This window comes from Nomascus leucogenys, chromosome 15 (genome assembly GCF_006542625.1).
Source record: "Nomascus leucogenys isolate Asia chromosome 15, Asia_NLE_v1, whole genome shotgun sequence".
NCBI lineage: Eukaryota > Metazoa > Chordata > Mammalia > Primates > Hylobatidae > Nomascus > Nomascus leucogenys.
The window spans coordinates 4,732,735-4,751,844 of record NC_044395.1 but is presented as its reverse complement, the minus strand read 5'-3'; the positions used below and the strand labels follow the sequence as shown (position 1 = coordinate 4,751,844).

Genomic DNA, 19,110 nt, shown 5'->3' with positions numbered 1-19,110 from the left:
GCAGGCTCTAAAGATGGCTTTTGAGATTGAGGAGGACAGAGTGGTGACCTGTGGGTCGAGGTGGGTGCCGTCTCTAAGTGGAACTTTATCCCATGAGACACAACTGGCCCCAGAGACAACTGTGCAGGGCCATTTACCACACGTGGGCATGTCTGTCCATACGCATGTACACAGGTATTCTGGGGGCAGAGGGGTGTGTGCGTGTGTGTGCGTGCGTGTGTGCGCGTGTGTGTGTGTGTTGGGGATTGTGCAGCCCTGGAATAGACAGATTAGAATGTGCCACAAGAATATGACCTGGCTGCTACACCAGATGCCCTCTCCCTCCCCAGGAGCACTTGAGGGGCTACAGACCCAAAGTCAGGTACCTGTGACCAAACATTGCTTTTCACTTTTCATCAGTTTTGCAGGTTTGAGGCGTGTGTGTGTATGTGTGTGCATGTATATGTGGGTGTGGGCGCGTGTGTGCACGTGTGTGTGCATGCATGTATGTGCATGTATGTGTATGTGTGGTTGTGTGCATGCATGCATGTGTTGCCCACCTGCAACCGCATGTTGGGATGTGTGTGTGCATAGTGTATGTGCATGTGTGTGTGTGGTGTGCGTGTGTGCGTGTGCGCGCATGTGTGTATTTGTGTGTGTTGCTCACCTGCAATCACAGGTGAGAAAAATTGGATCTTCAGCTAGTGATTCTCAGATACTTGAATTTCTCGGAGCAGGGAGCTGAAAGGAGAAACACGGTCCAGCACATCCAGCGTTTATGAAGATCGCCTCCCGAGTGCTCTAAGGGATTTCTGAGTCGTATTTCATTTCAACCTCACAGCAGCCCCATGGTCTTTCCCACTTTAGAGATAGAACACCAAGGCACCAAAAATCTGAATAACCTGCCCAAAGGCCCCACACTCAGGAAATATGGTATTGGATGTCAGTGATCTGGTTCCAGAGCCAGCACTATGCTCTATCGTATCCATATAGATCATACATCTCTACATCTATGCATCATATACATATCAGCACTGTGCTCTATCATATCCATATACATCATACATGTATACATCTATCCATATACATATCAGCACTGTGCTCTATCATATCCGTATATATCATACACGTATACATCTATCCATCATATACATATCAGCACTGTGCTCTATCATATTCATATACATCATACATGTATACATCTATCCATCATATACATATCAGCACTGTGCTCTATCATACACATCCACACCGTGTACTATAGATCAGTAACATACTGTCACCAGCATTTCATAAAGAAAGGAGATTCTAACATGCTAACTGCAGGTAGGTCATACTCTTGTTATAAAAGACAGTCTTGGATTGCCAGGCGCGGTGCCTCATGCCTGTAATACCAGCACTCTGGGAGGCCGAGGCAGGTGGATTGTTTGAGTCTAGAAGTTCGAGACCAGGCCTGGGCAACATAAGACATTTTTACCTGTCTGGTAAAAATGCAAAAAATTAGCCAGGCACGGTGGCGAGCGCCACTTGTGAGACTGAGGTGGGAGAATCACCTGAACCCAGGAGGCTGAGGCTGCAGGGAGCTGAGATTGCGCCACTCCTGCACTCCAGCCTGGGCAAACAGTGAGACCCTGTCTCAGAAAAAAAAAGTATTTTAAATGCTTTAATTTTTGTGCAAACACTTGAAACTGTCTCAGCAGCAAATATGTGTGGATCAGCTTTTGGGAATTGTCCTCCAATGAGTCCTCTTTCTTTTGGGAATCCTGTCAAACCTTGCAGAGACCTTCAGGCTGTGAGCTGTTTCTGCCAGAAGACCCATCTTCCAGGCTAGGGGTTTGCTCTGGGCTGTGCATGCACTTCTCTTCCATCTGCACTGCCACCCTCGATGGCATCACTTCTGGGGCTCCTGGAGTCCACTCAGCCAGATAGAAGACGATTTTCGTTAGCCATGATGCCACCATGATGCCACCTCAGTTTGCTCGGTGAGGATGGTTGATGGGGACAGGGAAGGGAGTAGAATGTTGGTTGAAGGAGGTGAGGACAACAGCTATCTCAGGCCAGGCCACTGGGCCATTCCTCAAGGTGACAATCAGGAACGGAACTTGGAAAGGCCCCAAACACCACTAAGAATGATGAGACCAAACCCCGAAGAAGGAATGGGAGTATTTTTCCCCTGGTTTCATATCTTAGGACTGCCTAGAAGATGGTTCAAGCTGCTGTCCCATGAGATGACCAGCACAGCGTTGACAATGGGGGAAGACATCAGGGTGGGCATCCCTTCAGGGGTGTAGGGGGCACAGGTGCAACCCACAGCCAGGAGGTGCCCGCAGAGGGGCTAGCCTGGCTCTACTCCAGGGCTTGGCTGGCCAGCAAGTATAAGCCTGTGTGTAGACACCTTCCCGCGCAGGCTGTTCCCTGCCCTGCAAGCTGATACGTGTATGACACTAATTGCTTCTGGGACCTGATATGCCTACAGCGAGGACACTGTATTTTGATAGAGATCCTCTTAGGATGGCAGTGGCCTTGACTATCCTCTTCCTATTTCTCTCCTTTTCTCCTCCAGAGAAATGTATCCTCCCAGGTTCCACTGTCCTGCGCCTGCAACTTGGAGACCATGTGTTCATTCTAACCTTTCCACTCACTCCCATCGTTTCCTAGAAAGTCACGGTCCAGAGCTGGTTGCGGGCGTGGGTGGGACTCAGCTCCACTGTCTGTTTATTCCATAGACTCAGCACCTTCCAGCGGGAGGGATGTGTGTGTTTTCCTGGGATGAGAACTTAGCTTTCCCTTGCCCTTGGCTTGGCTGCAGGCTCCCTCCCCCACGCGCTGCTTTCACCTTGGAGGTTATCACTGTTTCCCCTGCCCACACCCCTGGACCAAGAATAACCCAGCCTCTGCGCCAAACCCTCTGGAACTTCATATGGTCTCGTTTAACTCAATAGGGAAAGAGCTGAACAGGGAAATTCTTCCATCCTCAGCCTGTGTGCTTTTTCCACAGAGCTCTGAGGACACAGTGTGAGGGAGGGGGTCGAGGGGCCAGGCCCACCCAGGAAGGGTGGAGAAGATCTCGGTCTCCACGCAGAAGGACATTCGGAGAACAGCTCCCAGAATACACCGGCTATCTGACACCTCTGCAGCTCATAATCCAATTCCCATCCAAATCCCAATGAAGACAAATAGGACAGAAGAAATGTATAGGCATAAACTAGGGAAAAAATGATATCTGTTTGAAACATGTGAGTCTGTTGCAAAAGAATGGGTAACAAGCTTACTTGAATGGGTCAAGGGAAAGGATGAGAGAGGAAGCCGCTCATTAATTCAACAAATCAGCCATCTGTGCTTGGGGAAAGGGCACCCGGTGTAGGCTGGGGCATCGGGCCCCCAGGCGAGGCAGGCACTTGGGAAACGAGGCCCTGGGCACGTCTGGGCGGGCAGACAGGTCACATTCCTGGCACGGTCAGGTCATGGGGTCTAGCTGACCAGCCTGAGCCGAGCACAGGAAAGGTGCGTCTGTCTGGGGCCTTCTGGGGTGTGTGTGAGGACCTTTGTGATCCTTCAAGGCTCAGTGGAGTTCCTGTTTCCCGGGAAAGCAGCTGCCTGAGGGACATCCTTTCAGAACTGGAACCTGACGGTTGGAAAGAACCTGAAATACACGGTGACCTACGTCAAATGCCCACGAGGCATTTTAATCTGTCCTAATGTGGGAGCACGGACAGGCCTGTCCAACCTGGGATCCCACTGTGCCTCCGCCCCGTCTTTGTGCCCCTGACCTTGCCAAGTGGGATGCTAAGCGGCCTCTTCCTGTCCCTTGTGCTGGATGTGAGAGCTGGAGAGGCCCTGGAAGAGTGACTGCTCCAATCTATATGTCAAAGAAGTGTCAGGGCCTCTGGCGGCGTGGATGCATCTTCTCACTTCACCTCTCAGTTCAGCGTCATCACAGTCCTCGGGAGTGGGTTCCGTCATTCCCAGTTACGGGAGAGGACGCTGTGGCCATGCGGATGGAGAGGCTGCTGCTCAGGGTTCCTCAGCAGGGGAAGAGAAGGGCGCACCTGGGCTGCTGGCTCCACCTGCACAGCCTCCTGCAGCCAATGCATGCTCCACCTGCACAGCCTCCTGCAGCCAATGCATGCTCCACCTGGGGCTCTCGGTGCTGGAGCCAGGACCTCTCTCGCCAGGTCATAAACTCACTGGCTTAGGCACACGTGGAAAAGGCCAAAACAGACTTTCGCTAACAGGACTCCAACCCGGCTCCATCAGCCATTTCAAAATCTTCCCTACGTCCTTTCTTTCCGTGGCCACCCCCAGCAGCCCCTGGGCATTTCCCTCTCTAAGGGGCCAAACCATCTGCTTCCTGTTACTCCTCTGCCTGGGGCAGTGTGGACTGGAGGGAGAACATGTTTCCTTGAGGTCTTGGCCCTGGGCACTAGAACAACATGTTCTGTCCCGATTCAGGAGGATCAGCCTGTGACCCTCGTCTTCCTCCCTGAGCAGTTCAATTCTGCTGAAGGCTGCTTGGCCTTGCGGGAAGCTTAAGCAAAGGGAACAGAGGCCAAGGGTGATGAGATGGGCCTCGGACTGGAGCCTCGAGGGGGAAGGGCTGGAGAGAGATTCTGTGGGGCTGGACCCTGTGCCCACACTTTCCAGTCCCAAAGAAGACCCACAAACTGAACCTGTGTGGGGGGACAGAAATATTTCTGCATCATCAGTAACAAGGATTTTCACTGGGGCCTGGGGACATGCAGCAAGACCCAAGCTGAAGATATAATTCCATTTTGTTCTAATTCACAGGCTTCTGAAAAACCAATGAGGGGTTAACAGCTTGAACTATTTTGTTGCGTATTTATTTTAAACAAAAGGCATTTAATTTTTTGTTCTTTTTTGAGATGGAGTCTCGCTCTGTTGCCCAGGCTGGAGTGCAATGGCGTGATCTGGGCTCACTGCAACCTCCGCCTCCCCAGTTCAAGTGATTCTCTCACCTCAGCCTCTCGAGTAGCTGGGATCACAGGCGCCTGCCACCATGCCTGGCTAATTTTTGTATTTTTATTAGAGATAGGGTTTTGCCATGTTGGCCAGGCTGGTCTCAAACTCCTGACTTCAGGTGATCCACCCGCCTTGGCCTCCCAAAGTGCTGGGATTACAGGCGTGAGCCACCATTCCCAGCCTGATTTAGTTTTTAAAATAATATTTTGTAAGTTTGGGTTCAGTAAAGAAAGGGCCTGGTTCAGTGTCCGCTCTGGGACTCACTGCGGTGAGGGCAGCAGGGAACGCACACTGTGTTTCAGCGGGGCTAGCTGGGCAGCAGGGCAGGACGGATGTGTGGTTCAGAAGGCAGCTTTGGGCAGCCCACCTCTCTCCACAAGCCCCAGCCCACACGGTTTACGGTGCGTCTTGGTGAAGCATAGATGTCGAACACCTGTGCTCCCATGAGTAGAAACATCAGGCCTGGAGGCCTCAGATTTGGACACCGCTGTGAAGGCAGCGTTCCAGGGGCTGGCCGGGCTGCCTTCCTGTGCCCTGACCCTCACCCCGGGTGTTTTGGGCATACAGTGGGGAACTCACTGTGTCTTGGAGAGGCTGGCAGACACTTAAAAGTCCCAAAAGTGTTTCCTGAACACTTGACCAAAACGGTCCATCTCTGCACACATGGAGCAAGCTTCACTTCTGTGACCTTGGAGAGTGGGAAGGGCTGGAGCCACACAGGAGTCCCTGGCACATTCCTAGGTTGGAGCAGGTTTATGGGAGGCCAAGGGAGTTTGGGAACATGGTCACTACCATGGGGAACCAAGTCCTCTCTTTGCTCCCTTCTCATGGGTATAGAGATGCTCCTCAGACCACCTGTGCCAGAACTTGGATTTCTTCTTATTTAATGTACCTGGAAGCCTTCACATCTATAAAGCTTTTCTTCTGCAAGGTTAAATAATGCTAACCAGCTATGTTCATATTAAGGCCTAGGGAAGCGGATGAAGACTTGGGGTGGGGGTTGCTGAAGTCCTGCAGAGCTGGCACACACCACTTCCGGTACGGGGGCACCAAGGAGCACCCCGAGCCGTGAAGGGCTGGACTTCTCTGTGAACAGTTCATAATTGGTGCTCCTTCATTCCCGAGAATGCCCAAGGGAGGGAGGAAGTATATTGAGGCTCATATCGTACTTGGGGTGTTTAACTGTAACCTGATTACCAGACTTGCGTTCCTGTAGACCCATTTCCAGTAGCTTCACACTTTTTTTTTTTTTTGAGATGGGGTCTTGCTCTGTTGCCCAGGCTGGGCGGTGCAGTGGCACAATCTCGGCTCACTGGAACCTCCGCCACCTGGGTTCATGCGATTCTCCTGCCTCAGCCTCCCCAGTAGGTGGGATTACAGGCGCCTGCCACCACGCCCAGCTAATTTTTTGTACTTTTAGTCGAGTTGGGGTTTTACCATGTTGGCCAGGCTGGTCTCAAACTCCTGACCTCAGGTGATCCACCCACCTCAGCCTCCCAAAGTGCTGGGATTAGCGGTGCGGGGAATCTCTTTTAGCCTAATTCTGAAGCCCAACTCTTGAACTTGGCCTAATTCTTGCTCCATTTTCTCTCGGACAGTTCCCTCTCAAAAAAACCAACAACAAAAAAGGGAGGCTGCCTCAGCATTTAAGGAGGCCACGTACTTGGTGTCGCTACAGCTTAGAATACAGCAGCTGTTCTCTACTGTGCAGAGATGACACCTGGAGTGAAGATCAGGCCCGCCTCTCCCCACTCTCCCCACCTACCGTGTCTCCTTCAGCCCCGATGTCACGAACACACACCCCTTCCTCTCCAGCCCCACTCCCATCCCCTTCTTCTGGGTTCTTACCCGAAGTTCTGTTGTAACTCAGGGGTCTCATTTAAGTCCGTATGCATCCTTTTAATCTGCTTTTAGTATTTCTAGAGAAGGCTCTGATGTTTCTGTGCTCGAAAATGTGAGATGATTCTCGATTTCCTACCAAATATAGCTGCAGTTCTTCAGGCCTTCTCTGACCTGGTGCTAGTCTAGTTTATAAGGTTTTCTTCCACTCTTCCCCTTCAGGGATCCTGCAAGGCTCAGCAAGCTACACTCCTTCTGTTCCCTCAACCTCTGAGGCTGCATATTGCTTCCCGGAGTCATCTCCTTCTCCGTCACTTGTCTGTACAAATCCTACATCTCTTCCCAAGAAGACCCAGCTCAAGTGGCGACTCTGCCATGCTACCTTCCCTCACCCCTCCAGCCAGGTCTCCCACTTCTTCAAATTTCCAAAGTATACTTTTTGGTGTTTCTCTCACGGCAATCAGTTATTTCTATCAGTTGTATTTCTGTAATTCTTCTTTGCTTCTGCTTACTTCCGTAAGCTCCTTAACGGCAGAGACTTCATTCATTCAAACAACCTTGGGCCTGGGGACCCCCTGGTACAACAAACAGATACGGTCACTGTCCTAGTGGAACTTAATGTAATGGGGTTTAGTCCAGCTGTTTTTAGTCAGTTACCATAGTAATAGAAGCGCAGGATGTTATGTGAACATAATACAAATTCTCAACCTAGCAGGAAAGGCTCTGGGAAGGCTTCCTTAAGAAGTGATACTTAATATGAGCTTAATGGATGAGGAAACCAGGTGAAGGGGAGAAAAACGGCAGATGCCAGTGTCCTAAAGAAGAGTTTGGGGAAATTCTAGCCAGGCTGATAGCAGCTGTTCTGAGGATTAAAGTTAGTATTAATTCATAACTCCTACAGCCTATTTCAGACCCTCATTTAAAAACGAGTGAGACTCTGAGACATTTGCTGAAGTGAGTTGAGGCTAATCATCAGGCAGTCTGATGAAAATAATTCTAGGTATTCTGTCCTAAAGTTCCCAGGTAAGTACCCCTAAGCACTGTCGTACATGGAGCTTATGACCACTTCTTGGCAACATTTAATCATTCCTTTGACAGTTTTTGAGTTCTCTGTACTAGGTACTACAGAGGACACACAAATAGAAGGCATATTCCCTGACCTCAAGAATGTGGTCAGGTGAGGGAGACACACGAGTGTGATGCCAGAGTCTTGTAATAACAGACGAGGCTTCTGAAGTGGTCACAATATACAAGGCATGGTTCTAAGCATTTTACATATAACTCACTCGATTCTCACAACTCATCTGAGGTAGATTTTGCAAGGCTGTGTGGCTGAGAAGTGGTTTGGTAAAGGAAAACAAAATCTGCTGTGGGAATCTACAGGAGTGAGTCAACCTCAAACCGAGGTAGGTAGAAGGGGATTGTGAGGACTGAGGGGTGGGTTCCGGGGGAGCAGGGGGCGGGAGCTTTCGGCAGGGCAGTGGCCTGATTAGAAAGATGACTGCAGTAGCAATGCCAAGGATGGACTGGAAGGAAGCCCAGCCGAAGGGAGGGAATGGCAGCAAGGAGGCTGGTGCTGTTATTAGGCCAGAAACAACACAGGCTCGAATTAAGCTGGTAGCAGCAGGGATGAATAATGGAAAATGTTACCAACAGGGGTGGGAAGGAGAACCCTGTGGAGGTATTAAATAGATAAGAGCACATGAGAAAAAATCGACCAGTGCACATCTTTAGAAAATGGTCACGAGCAATTCTTTTCACACTGTAAGAAAAAGTTACAATGACTCTCCTTTAAGATAATTTAGACACAGCCACCTGGAGAATTCACATTTCCCTCCAGAATTACCCTCCCTCAAAGGTTTCACGAAGTGCCAATGCACAAACGAACCCCAATTCCTGTTCTTCCAGGAACTGTGTTTGGGAGAGAGCAGAGTCCAGAGACTCCACCAAGTCAATACCTCTGAGACTCCAGCCCTGTTCACGGCCCGATTTTCAGTGGATCTTTCTCCCTGTAACGGGCAGGAAGGGCACCATTTACGTGGATCACACATCTGTTAGTACTTTTCCTGTTTATCTTACTGGGTTTCTGAAGATCAAATAGCTAAAAAGTGCTAGCATTTTATAAACTAAAACAAAATGAAAAGGATTGTTAAGCCTGGGCGCAGTGGCTCACGCCTGTAGTCCCAGCACTTTGGGAGGCTGAGGTGGGTGGATCATGAGGTCAGGAGATGGAGACTATCCTGGCTAACATGGTGAAACACCATCTCTACTAAAAATACAAAAAGTAGCCGGGTGTGGTGGCACATGCCTGTAGTCCCAGCTACTCGGGAGGCTGAGGCAGGAGAATCACTTGAACCCGGGAGGCGGAGGTTGCAGTGAGCCGAGATCGCACCACTGCACTCCAGCCTGGGCAACAGCGAGACTCCTTCTCAAACAAAAAAGAAAGAACAGAAAAGGATTGTTTACTAATTTTGTAAGTCATTTGCACTCAACAAAGAATTCTGTTCCTGGATGAAAGTTATGTACACAGGTCCTACTATATGTACTATTGTTGAACTGTCAAAGAGAGCATTTCTGTCTGAGCCCCAATTTAAAACGGGCTACAGAACATTTATTTGGTGTAATATTTTCTTGTTATGTCCTAAGGCAACTTTGTCAACAGAGGGTCTCTAGATGTCAATCATCAAAGGCCAAGTCATCTGAGCTGGCCCTTTACTAGGGGTGCGTGTGGGGTACTGAGCCTAACTTTCAGGATCTCTGCTAAATGAGACACTCACTAAATGACTTCCAGCCAAAGGCAGCCAGAAATGTTAGTCACGGGAAAAATTAGGCAGGTGTGAAGAAAGGTCACGGGATTAAGTAAGGAAGCCTTGGAAAACGATGCTAATGCCAGCTCCACTCTTATCTACAAAATAGACAGGTATAAAAATTTTAATTTTGCAGAAAAATTCAAGTAAATGAATTGAAAACAAAACAGCTTTCCCTTTGTCCATAAAGGTGTTCAAACCCTAGTTATAAATCTATTTGCTCAAGAGGACTGACTTTCTAGATTGAATATGCCCTGTGTTAGTTTTTCTATCTGTGTAGAAGTTTACTCCCCAAAAAAGAATTACATTAAATTTGGGGGTTTGATGATGTTACAAGCAAGTTCTCCCCCTTTAAACCTTTGGTATGTTTGTAGATTTTAACTTTCTCAGTTTAGTTCTTAGAACCAAAATTCCTGTTCAAAAGAGAAAAAGCCCAAACTTTTTTTTTGCTCTATCAGTTGAGGAGATACACATCTTTGGTCATTACTTTAGTATCATTCTCTGAAAGGAATCTTTCTGGTACATAATTTATATGCAAGTATGCAAAGCCAACTGACAGGTTCTCACTCTGTCACCCAGGCTGGAGTGCAGTGGTGTAATCTCAGCTCACTGCAGGTCTTGACCTTCCAGGTTCAAGCAATTCTCCCACCTCAGCCTCTTGAGTAGCTGGGACTACAGGTGCGTGTCACCAGGCCCAGCTTTTTCTTTTTTTTGGTAGAGACAATGTCTCCCTATGTTGTCCAGGCTGGTCTTGAACTCCTGGGCTCAAGTGATCCTCCTCCCTCAGCCTCCCAAAGTGCTGGGATTACAGGTGTGGGCCACCATGGCTGGCAGGGATGTATCTGTTTTGAATTCTTCATTCTGAACGTATATACATCATCTGTGGTCAAGGCTACTAAGAATCCAACATTTTCTGACTTTGAATGATTTGGTAAATTGTTAAAAATGCTCAACACACTGGAATGAAAGACTATGCTTCTTAAAATTTACCCTCTTCCTCTCTGAACTTAATTCTAAAATGATCCAGGTAGCCTGAGGTCAATAAAATAATTTTATTTGCCTGTTACTGTCATCCTAAAGACCAGTATTGTCAAAATCCACACCAATGAATCTAAAGTTAGAAAACTTTTCCTTCCTCAGGATCTCATAGATTCATTACCTATGTAATGAGCTCTTTTCCCCTGCTAGGTACCTGCTTTTTACTCCCTGGTTGTAAGATATCATTGAAATGGCACCAGTTGGTCTCTAGTCAATAAAATATGACTTTATAAAGAATCAGAGCAACTTCGAAAGATGCAACCCACCCATGAGTACCCAGCTTTATACAAGAACCTGATTCAGTAGCTCTAGGACTGGATGACTGCCTCTAACTAACTAGCTGCCTTTATACTCTCCTTCCAAGCTGGGGTATGGTGTTTGTGAGATCTTTGCACTTAAGCTCTACTTCACCAAAAATTGACATGTGCTGTCTAATGTAACCCTCTCTACTCTGTGCACTCTAAGTAGATAATTATTTAAGTAATGAATTACTCTGATGCCTTTTCTCACTCACATGACCTCAGCCAACACCACCGCCCAGCAAACAATAAATAACAACAGCAGGAAGTTTTATTCCATAAAGCATAAGATATTTTAATGAGAAAACGAAAACAAAATCAAACCTTAGTCTCATGTTTCTATCTAAAGACACTCAAAACTAGTTTTTCCCTGCCCATCCCTTTCATAACTGCAACTTTATGTGTGACCATGTAATAAAGGCCAGTTTAAAGATTTTTTTTTTTAAAAAAAGTTTAAACCTTTTTTAAAAAGATTAAACAATCAGGCTAGCAAAAAGGTACTCAATACATATTTTCCTTATATCAAACAAGCTAATTTCAGTACAATGTAACTATACAGAATATATACAATACACTTATGTTCACAAAGCAAACACTATAGGCTCAGAACAGATTTGAAAAAACATATTCACATTGATTACAATAACTCTAAAAATGATTGTAACGTTGAAACGGCACTTAGTTTACAAAAAAGGTCACAAAAATATATATATATATATATATGTAGTCACCAAGAACTATGGTTCCTGTAATATACTAATAGCCAGATACTAGTATACAAAATGTGAAGTTCTGACATTGTATACATTTTTTGGAAATAAAACAAAAATCCAAAACCATTTTTGTTATTGTCAAAAGTCAAACATGCCAAGTAACTTAGCTATGGCCAGTGTCACCAAGTAAAGCCATACTTGAATGAGATGACGACTGGATACAAAGCTGGTGAACTGGGGACTGGCACAGTTAAGAGTTGTACTAATTCTAGGAAAGGGGTAGAAAACATAAAAACACCCATCTATGTAATTTAATTCACATTTTCTCCCCTGCATCACCTTCCCTTGAGAGTTTCACAAAATGCCAGTGCCCAGAAAGAATCCTAATGCTATAACTGGCAGGATAAAAAAGCCCCCCACCCCCGACTTCCTTGCTGCCGGGCTACAGGCAAATGTTAAAGCATGCATCAGCTACACAAAGCCATCAGTCACCCGTCTGGAAGACCATGGTGTACAGTTTCTGCCTAGGCTGGCTGCACTAGGAAGTACTCCAGTTTTTAAATGGAGCCAGATTTGTGTTAACCCTGTAAAATACTGAGCTACTGTAGCAGCAAATATGACATTACAGAACAAAAAATTTTATTTAAAAAATTGTTACATCAAAATTTTTTTCCTTCAAATCTGTGTCCTTTAACCAAACAACAGTTATTTCTATCACTTAATTCTGGTCTATTACCTCAATCTGACTTTCTCATTATGCTTCTCTGGAAAGACACTTCTAAATCCTGGAGATTAAATTTACTCTTAAAAATGGAAATACAGGAATTTTAAAGTAAAAAAAAAAAGTCTTCTAAAAGTTCTTTCACAAATATATATATTTAAATATTAAAATAGGCTACCTAGGATTTTTATAAAATGGCTTTTGAAAAGATAGTAGAGGCACAAAGAAGCCATATACTATCCTCCAAGTTGGACATAAGGTGCCATAAGGGTGCCCTACAAAGAGGCAGGCAATCTCTATCTGATGCAACAGGAGGCACCAGTAACAACAGAAACATTAAATATATTATTGGGAACTTGGACCAAAACCAAATTTTACTCTATTAGGGACTGTTGCTTTTTTAAAAAATACCTTGAGATATAAGCATTAGAAGTCATCACTTTGTACAAGGAAGAAAATGAATACAGTTTATGATCTTACTCCTTCCAAATACCTGATGTCATTCATTTCAGGTACCTGGAAGATGAAAAGCAGTGCAACTTTCAACAATTTAATGGACTACTCTCAGTATGAGAGACTTTACACAGCATCTGTCAACTTGAAAATTAAATTGGTAACTGAAACAAAAAATCTCCTAGAGAAAACACACATAACCTAATCCTAGAAAAGGCTCTCTTTAGAAAGCAGGTGTTTCTAAGAACTGCAGGAAAGGCTTCCCATCTAGAACACAGCTTCCACTAATACCAAGGGAAACGTGTAGTAAGAGGAGAGACGACGGGGCTCCCTTAAAGCAGGAAGATTTATCCTTCCTCAGCAGGTGATGTACTTTGGTAACCTCAACATTCATTTATGGGATGATTTTTAATCTGTTTTATTGAATAATGAAATCTAAATACGGCTAGATTGGCATTTGGGAAAACAAGGGCAATTTAATAAAAGTCATGACACTGGAGCTCCTCAAACAACTAGGCACCAGTTTTATCAGTATATCATCACAACTGTGCCTGGGACTTTAAGCTTCATCAGCAAAATCAGTCAATTTAAAAGAGAAAGGAAACAATAAAAGAATTTGACTTTATAAACCAGGTACTTTGAACAAAACTAATAATTTTAAAGTTAAAGAAATTTTTGTTTTTAATCCATAGTCTTTACTCTTAAGTTCTTTGTAAACTATTATGCACATAGAAACCTTGGTATTAGGTGAAACCGGCCTGGGTCTTATACAGTGGAGGTTTACTTAAGTAAAAGTAGCACAAACACTTTAAAGGCAATCTCAATTTTTCAGATACTGCCAAACCGAGATACCAATAACATCTGAAATCTTTGCAGAGACTATAAAAACATGGAACTGTTTTTATTTTCCCATCATAAAAATATAATCACGATAGAGTGGAAATGTCTAACTGTATTAGTTTAGTAAAAAGTTAAAGTGTGACTACTGATGGTACTGGTACTACAAGTCTTCATCCCATAACTGACATAGGCTTAACCCCCCATAAATATTACAACATCTCAACTTATCTATCGTCTAAAATGAAACATCCAGAGAGTGACTGTTCTTAGTTGAGCCTGGGATTGAATCAATTCCACTTTATTGTTTAATCTGAACCATTATTGCTTTTGGCTAAAATTCATCTTGCTGAGTGAGGACTTTCCAAATAAAAATACTGTCACCATACTGTCAAGCAAAAACGACACTGAAAGATAAAAATGGGTATAGGCAAAATAAGGAACGACTGAATTTAAATGCTCGTGATTTGAGTTTAAAGCCTGTGGGAGTATACTTAGTTTTAATATTCCTCATAGACATGTTTGCCACAATAGAGCTTCCTTGTTACCCCAATTTTGTTTCACTGCTTCAGAAAAGAAAACTTAGCTTTTATACATTCATCTCTCAATAACTTTCAAAATCTAAATATATTATAAAGCATCTTACATCAGTAACTTACAGTGAAAACTACATTAAATAGTTTTGGCAACTTTGGGTCTGTTTCTTCTAACGGTAAACTTCACACTAGTTTTTTTTCCCAGTTAGTATTAATATTTAGAAAATTTTTAATTCTCATTCACTTGGATGTATATTTCAGAATTTCAACTTCATACTTTGCAGATGAGTGAAACAAAGTACCATATGAAAGTTTCTAATTCTTTTGTTCATCAATTCCACAAATCTCAAACTTCTTTCAGCTACAATATTAAAATTTTAGGATTATTCATTCAAGTAATAAGAATAATTCTCTGTGTGTTACAGAATTGCCACTACATTATACAGTAATATATTTTTCAAGGACTATTAAAGCTAAAAGGGACTAAAACATAATCTGAGAATCTTCAAGAGTAAAAGCTGATAAAATAGATAACTGGCCTCTATTTAGATTAAGAGAATAAAATAAGAAATAAAAGACTGAAAGATTTAATACAGCTTCCAAAGGCTCCCAAGGGAACCATTAATAAACTGGAAGAGTCTCCTGAACCAGCCTATTAGTTAGAAGGTAACTGAGTTACCAATAATTATGGACATTAGATGTGTGGACTAGTTTATTTCATTTGGTAAAGTATTTTAACAAGACGAAATTTTTTTTTTTTTTTTTTTTTTGCTAGTTATTAAGACCAAAGGGCATGTGTCATAACAGGGGACCTAATTACTGTAAGCCAGAATGATGGCTGAAATGTCAAAATGTAAGATTGAATGAGGCTATTTAAACCTTTTAGTATATTTTGTCTTACTGAAATTGATACAAAAAAAAACTGGCAATGTAACTAAACGCATAACTAATTACTTGAAATAAAAAGATTACTTGAAATTCAAATTAACAAAAATCAATTTAAATATATTTGTGGGTGATAATCTCCGTCTGCATCCATTTATATAAAACTTAAAATGCCAAAAAAAAAAGACCAATATGAATCCCTTTATTTCAGAATTAGATGAAATCACTGACATGCTTGATGCTTCCACTATTAGAATATACCCTTTAAACATGAAAAGAGCAACTGCAGGAGCTTTAACATCCATTATCATGGGTGAACATCTTTACTTCTAAAGTACATCACACCTATTTGGTAGTTAAAAAACTGAAAATAAAAGCTTTTCTTGTATAAAATGCTTGGTTTTAAAAAGGCAATTTATTCTGCATTCTGAAATTTAAGCCCTTTAGATACCACAAAGTTACCCTACTGGCCTTAAGAAAGATAGCTACGTTTAAGTACTCTAAACTGGAATATTTATGTTTAGTTATACTGATAATTTCTAATGAATGGGATAATATAACTGGCTATCTCTTTGCAATATTTTCAATATGTCCTGGTAAAAATTATGCATCTAGGCATCCCTAAGATTAATTTGAAATAAATCTAAATACTTCTATATATACAATTATTCCTTGCAAATCTGTTTCCTAAAACAGATCCAGTATCCTTAAAGTACATATATCAAGAAAAATGTACCCTCACTGAAATAGCAAAAGGCCTTTGTATCATTTTATGTTAAATACTGGTTAGTTACTGGTATTGATAAGATCTGGGCAGCAGACAACTAACCAGATTTGCATTTTCACAGTATATTCAGATTTCCCATAAAACTTGGCAATTTGTATTACCAGTGAAAATCTAAAGTTTCTACTTGGGAAGGAATACCCAGTGATGAGTAATCCCTCATTCTGAGAACACAGTCAGAATATCTTAGAGCTACCAAAATTGTGCTTGGCTCTCTCAATGTGAAGTTTTCAGGGTTGGGGATGTGCTAAAAAACACTTTTAACCAATAAATCTGCAAACCATTCTTATACATTTCTCTTCTTTATTTTTATTTCTTTCCTTCTTTTTTCTTTCCTCTTGCTCTTTCAAAAACAAAAAACCTCTTGGAACTAAGGGTAACAATGATTCCTGGTCATAATTTTACCTATTCTTGTCAATACAGATTTTAAAATTAATTTTGAGATTTATTGCTAGGCATAACAGTTTTCAAAGACCACAATGTGACATTAAAATTCCTGACCTCTCCGGTTGAGACACAGCAGTACTATATGAAGTATTATAGTCTGCTGCAGAAAGTAATGCAACCCTATCAGTGAAGAAGCATAAATGGTGGGATCCTATCATAACCTGTATATGCTGATTCTCCTGAAGGGAACACATCTATGTTTGGAGCAAATGGGTAAAAACAAGTTCATGAGTGAGGTAAAGAGTTGAAAACAAGCTAAGGAGTGCAGAATATGGGCAGACACAGAGAATCTTAACCTAAAACAGTTCTAAGGAATTTACTTTTCCTTTCTTCATGTTTTTGGGGAAAAAATTACAGAATTAGCCAATCTAAAAAAACAAATCACTATAATTAAAAATATATACATTTAGTATGGTCTAGCACCTGAACAAAATTCAGATCTTGTGTTTTGACTAAAGAACTATTTTCTATCAAATCAGGTGCTCTCATAATTATTAAACTTGGGGTATCTACACAGAACCTTATTCCAAAGTTCACTGCTCATGGACTTACAAATATTTAGGATCAATATTAGAGATGCTTTAATGGCACCAGATGAAAAGTATACCCAAGTCTAGAGGATCATATAAATTTCAACTACAGACCAGAAAGTTTCATATTTTTAGCAGCAGAAATGTAATATTCATTAGTTTAAGGTTTTCAGTTTCTCATTAGTCTTAATTTTTTTTCTCCCAGATTTATAAGTCATAGATGAAAATCTTAGTCTATACCCATCTTTTCATTGTTGCCTACGTTGCGTAAAAACTATAGTAACTGTTTTTAATAACTAACTCTGCAATATCTAAAAATATGTAAGGACAATGTATCGCTGTCATATGGGATTCAGTAAACAATCTAGTTGGGTTAAGAATGCAGCCTTGGCCGGTGCAGTGATCCCAGCAGTCTGGGAGGCCGAAAGAGGAGGATCACTTGGCCTAGGAGTTCAAGACCAGCCTGGGCACCATAGTGAGACCTCATCTCTACAAAAAATAAAAATGAAGTTAACCAGGTGTGGTGGAGCGTGCCTGTAATCCTAGATACTCAAGAGGCTGAGGCAGGAGAATGGCCTGAGCCCAGGAGTTCGAAGCTGCAATGAGCTATGACTTAGCCACTATACTCCAGCTTGGGCAACAGAGTGAGATGCCATTCTCTTTAAAAAAAAAAAAAAAAAAAAAAAAAAAAAAAAAAAAAAGAATGTAGCCTCAACAGAGAATTCTTTATTATGTCCAAAAGAGCACAATGAAAACATCCCCAACAATACATAGACCTATATATAAAATATAGAATATCTCCAATATTTCTACTTTATATGGCAGCACGCCAATATATGAAGAGAACATATTGATGAGGCAGGGGGAAAACTGATCCGGGCAATGACACAGTCAGGCATTAACATTCGGAGACCAGGTAAACAGCGATTTTACTCAGAAAAGCAATATGAGAAGAGTTCCTATGAAGCTGGGATTTACATACTTCATTCTCCGTTCCTGGTCATTTCATCCACAGCTTTACTGTTGTCAATCACGGTTCTTTACCTTTGGAGTGGTACTACAGAGGTACAGAGAATGCCCATCTCAGTACCAAAATTTCACCATGAAAAATCATAACAGAAATGACAAAGCTTAAAAATAAGTACGCCAGATTTCAGAAGTATTTACCCTAATAATTTTTAAGAAAGCTTATCATAAATACTTCCAAAAACAACAGGCTTTACAAAATATTATACAACATCCTGTGTACAGCAGTAAGTATCTACTCAGGCCATTTGTCAGGCTGTTTAGTAATTAGTTTCTCGTGTACCCTCTTATCTCAAGAAGGTCAATAATCATCTGATTTTCCTCTCTAGCTAATGATCTGTTGTTAGCCTACTTTTAACAATGGAAGAAGGAACTGGTATATGTTTTAAGTCAACCAGTTCTCCCTAAGTCTCATGGTTTCTGTTTCAACATTATGTTATTGTGTACTTACAGAAGCACTCTCTCAGTTATGAAAAATAAAATCAGTTTCAGGGCTCAGAAAGTAAAAAGGGAAATTCTTTCCCAATCTCCCCCTCCCTCCCACCCGGCTTTTTTTGTTTAAAAAATTAAATTAAATTTAAATGTACAAGACCGAGCACAGGCACTTTCCAAAAAACAAAACTGAAGCCAAATCACAAAATTACTCAATAGTTATAGAAGACAGCTCTGATTTTGGGGGGTCATCTCTGGTTGCCTCAGCACAAGCACTGGTCTTTGGCTGCTCTGGCACTTCTTCCTCTTTTTCTGCCAGCCCACCAAGAGACCCCAAGGGAAAAGTGCTTTCACAATTCTGGGTTGAGGAGACCTGTGAAATTACAGGCATTTGAACAGAGGAGCTGCTTTCAAAACCGTGCTCTCCAAGATCATATTGAACAAGGGTCTCTTCTTGTTCCTGGTTTAAGTAGTCCGGTACTAGGAAATCACTAGATAAGAGGCAAAGGATGAAATATGGAATTAATTTTCAAACCAGTAATAGATAAGCAATAGTAAAAAGCTCTGATTTATACAACAAAATTGGGACTCTTCATTTCACTAATTGTTCAGTGAAGATTAAAACTCAGGAACTTTCAACTTATAAACTTTCCTAAATATGAACCAAAACATCCATTAAAACCAAAATGTATCAATCTTCCCTACCAGCAATACATCAGGTTAATTATCACTTTCATTATAACTCTGGACACCTTAACAGCCTTTCTTGTTCTATGTGGAGGAGTTTCTATATAGAAAACAAAT

The 19,110-nt window shown here is 42.4% G+C and overlaps 1 protein-coding gene across 5 annotated transcripts in view; it reads right to left on the bottom strand.

Moving 5' to 3' along the window:
- Positions 1-11,211: 11,211 nt before the first annotated feature.
- The window catches only part of ZBTB44 (zinc finger and BTB domain containing 44), a 90,044-nt gene continuing 82,145 nt past the window's right edge, over positions 11,212-19,110 (bottom strand). For 4 of the 5 annotated variants that reach the window (XM_030794562.1, XM_030794563.1, XM_030794565.1 and 1 more), the window contains one exon: positions 11,212-18,797. In XM_030794562.1, coding sequence (XP_030650422.1) covers positions 18,515-18,797 — 283 coding nt within the window. In that variant the 3' untranslated portion in view covers positions 11,212-18,514. The remainder of the gene's footprint in view (positions 18,798-19,110) is intronic. The other variant, XM_030794564.1, reaches the window with a different exon arrangement.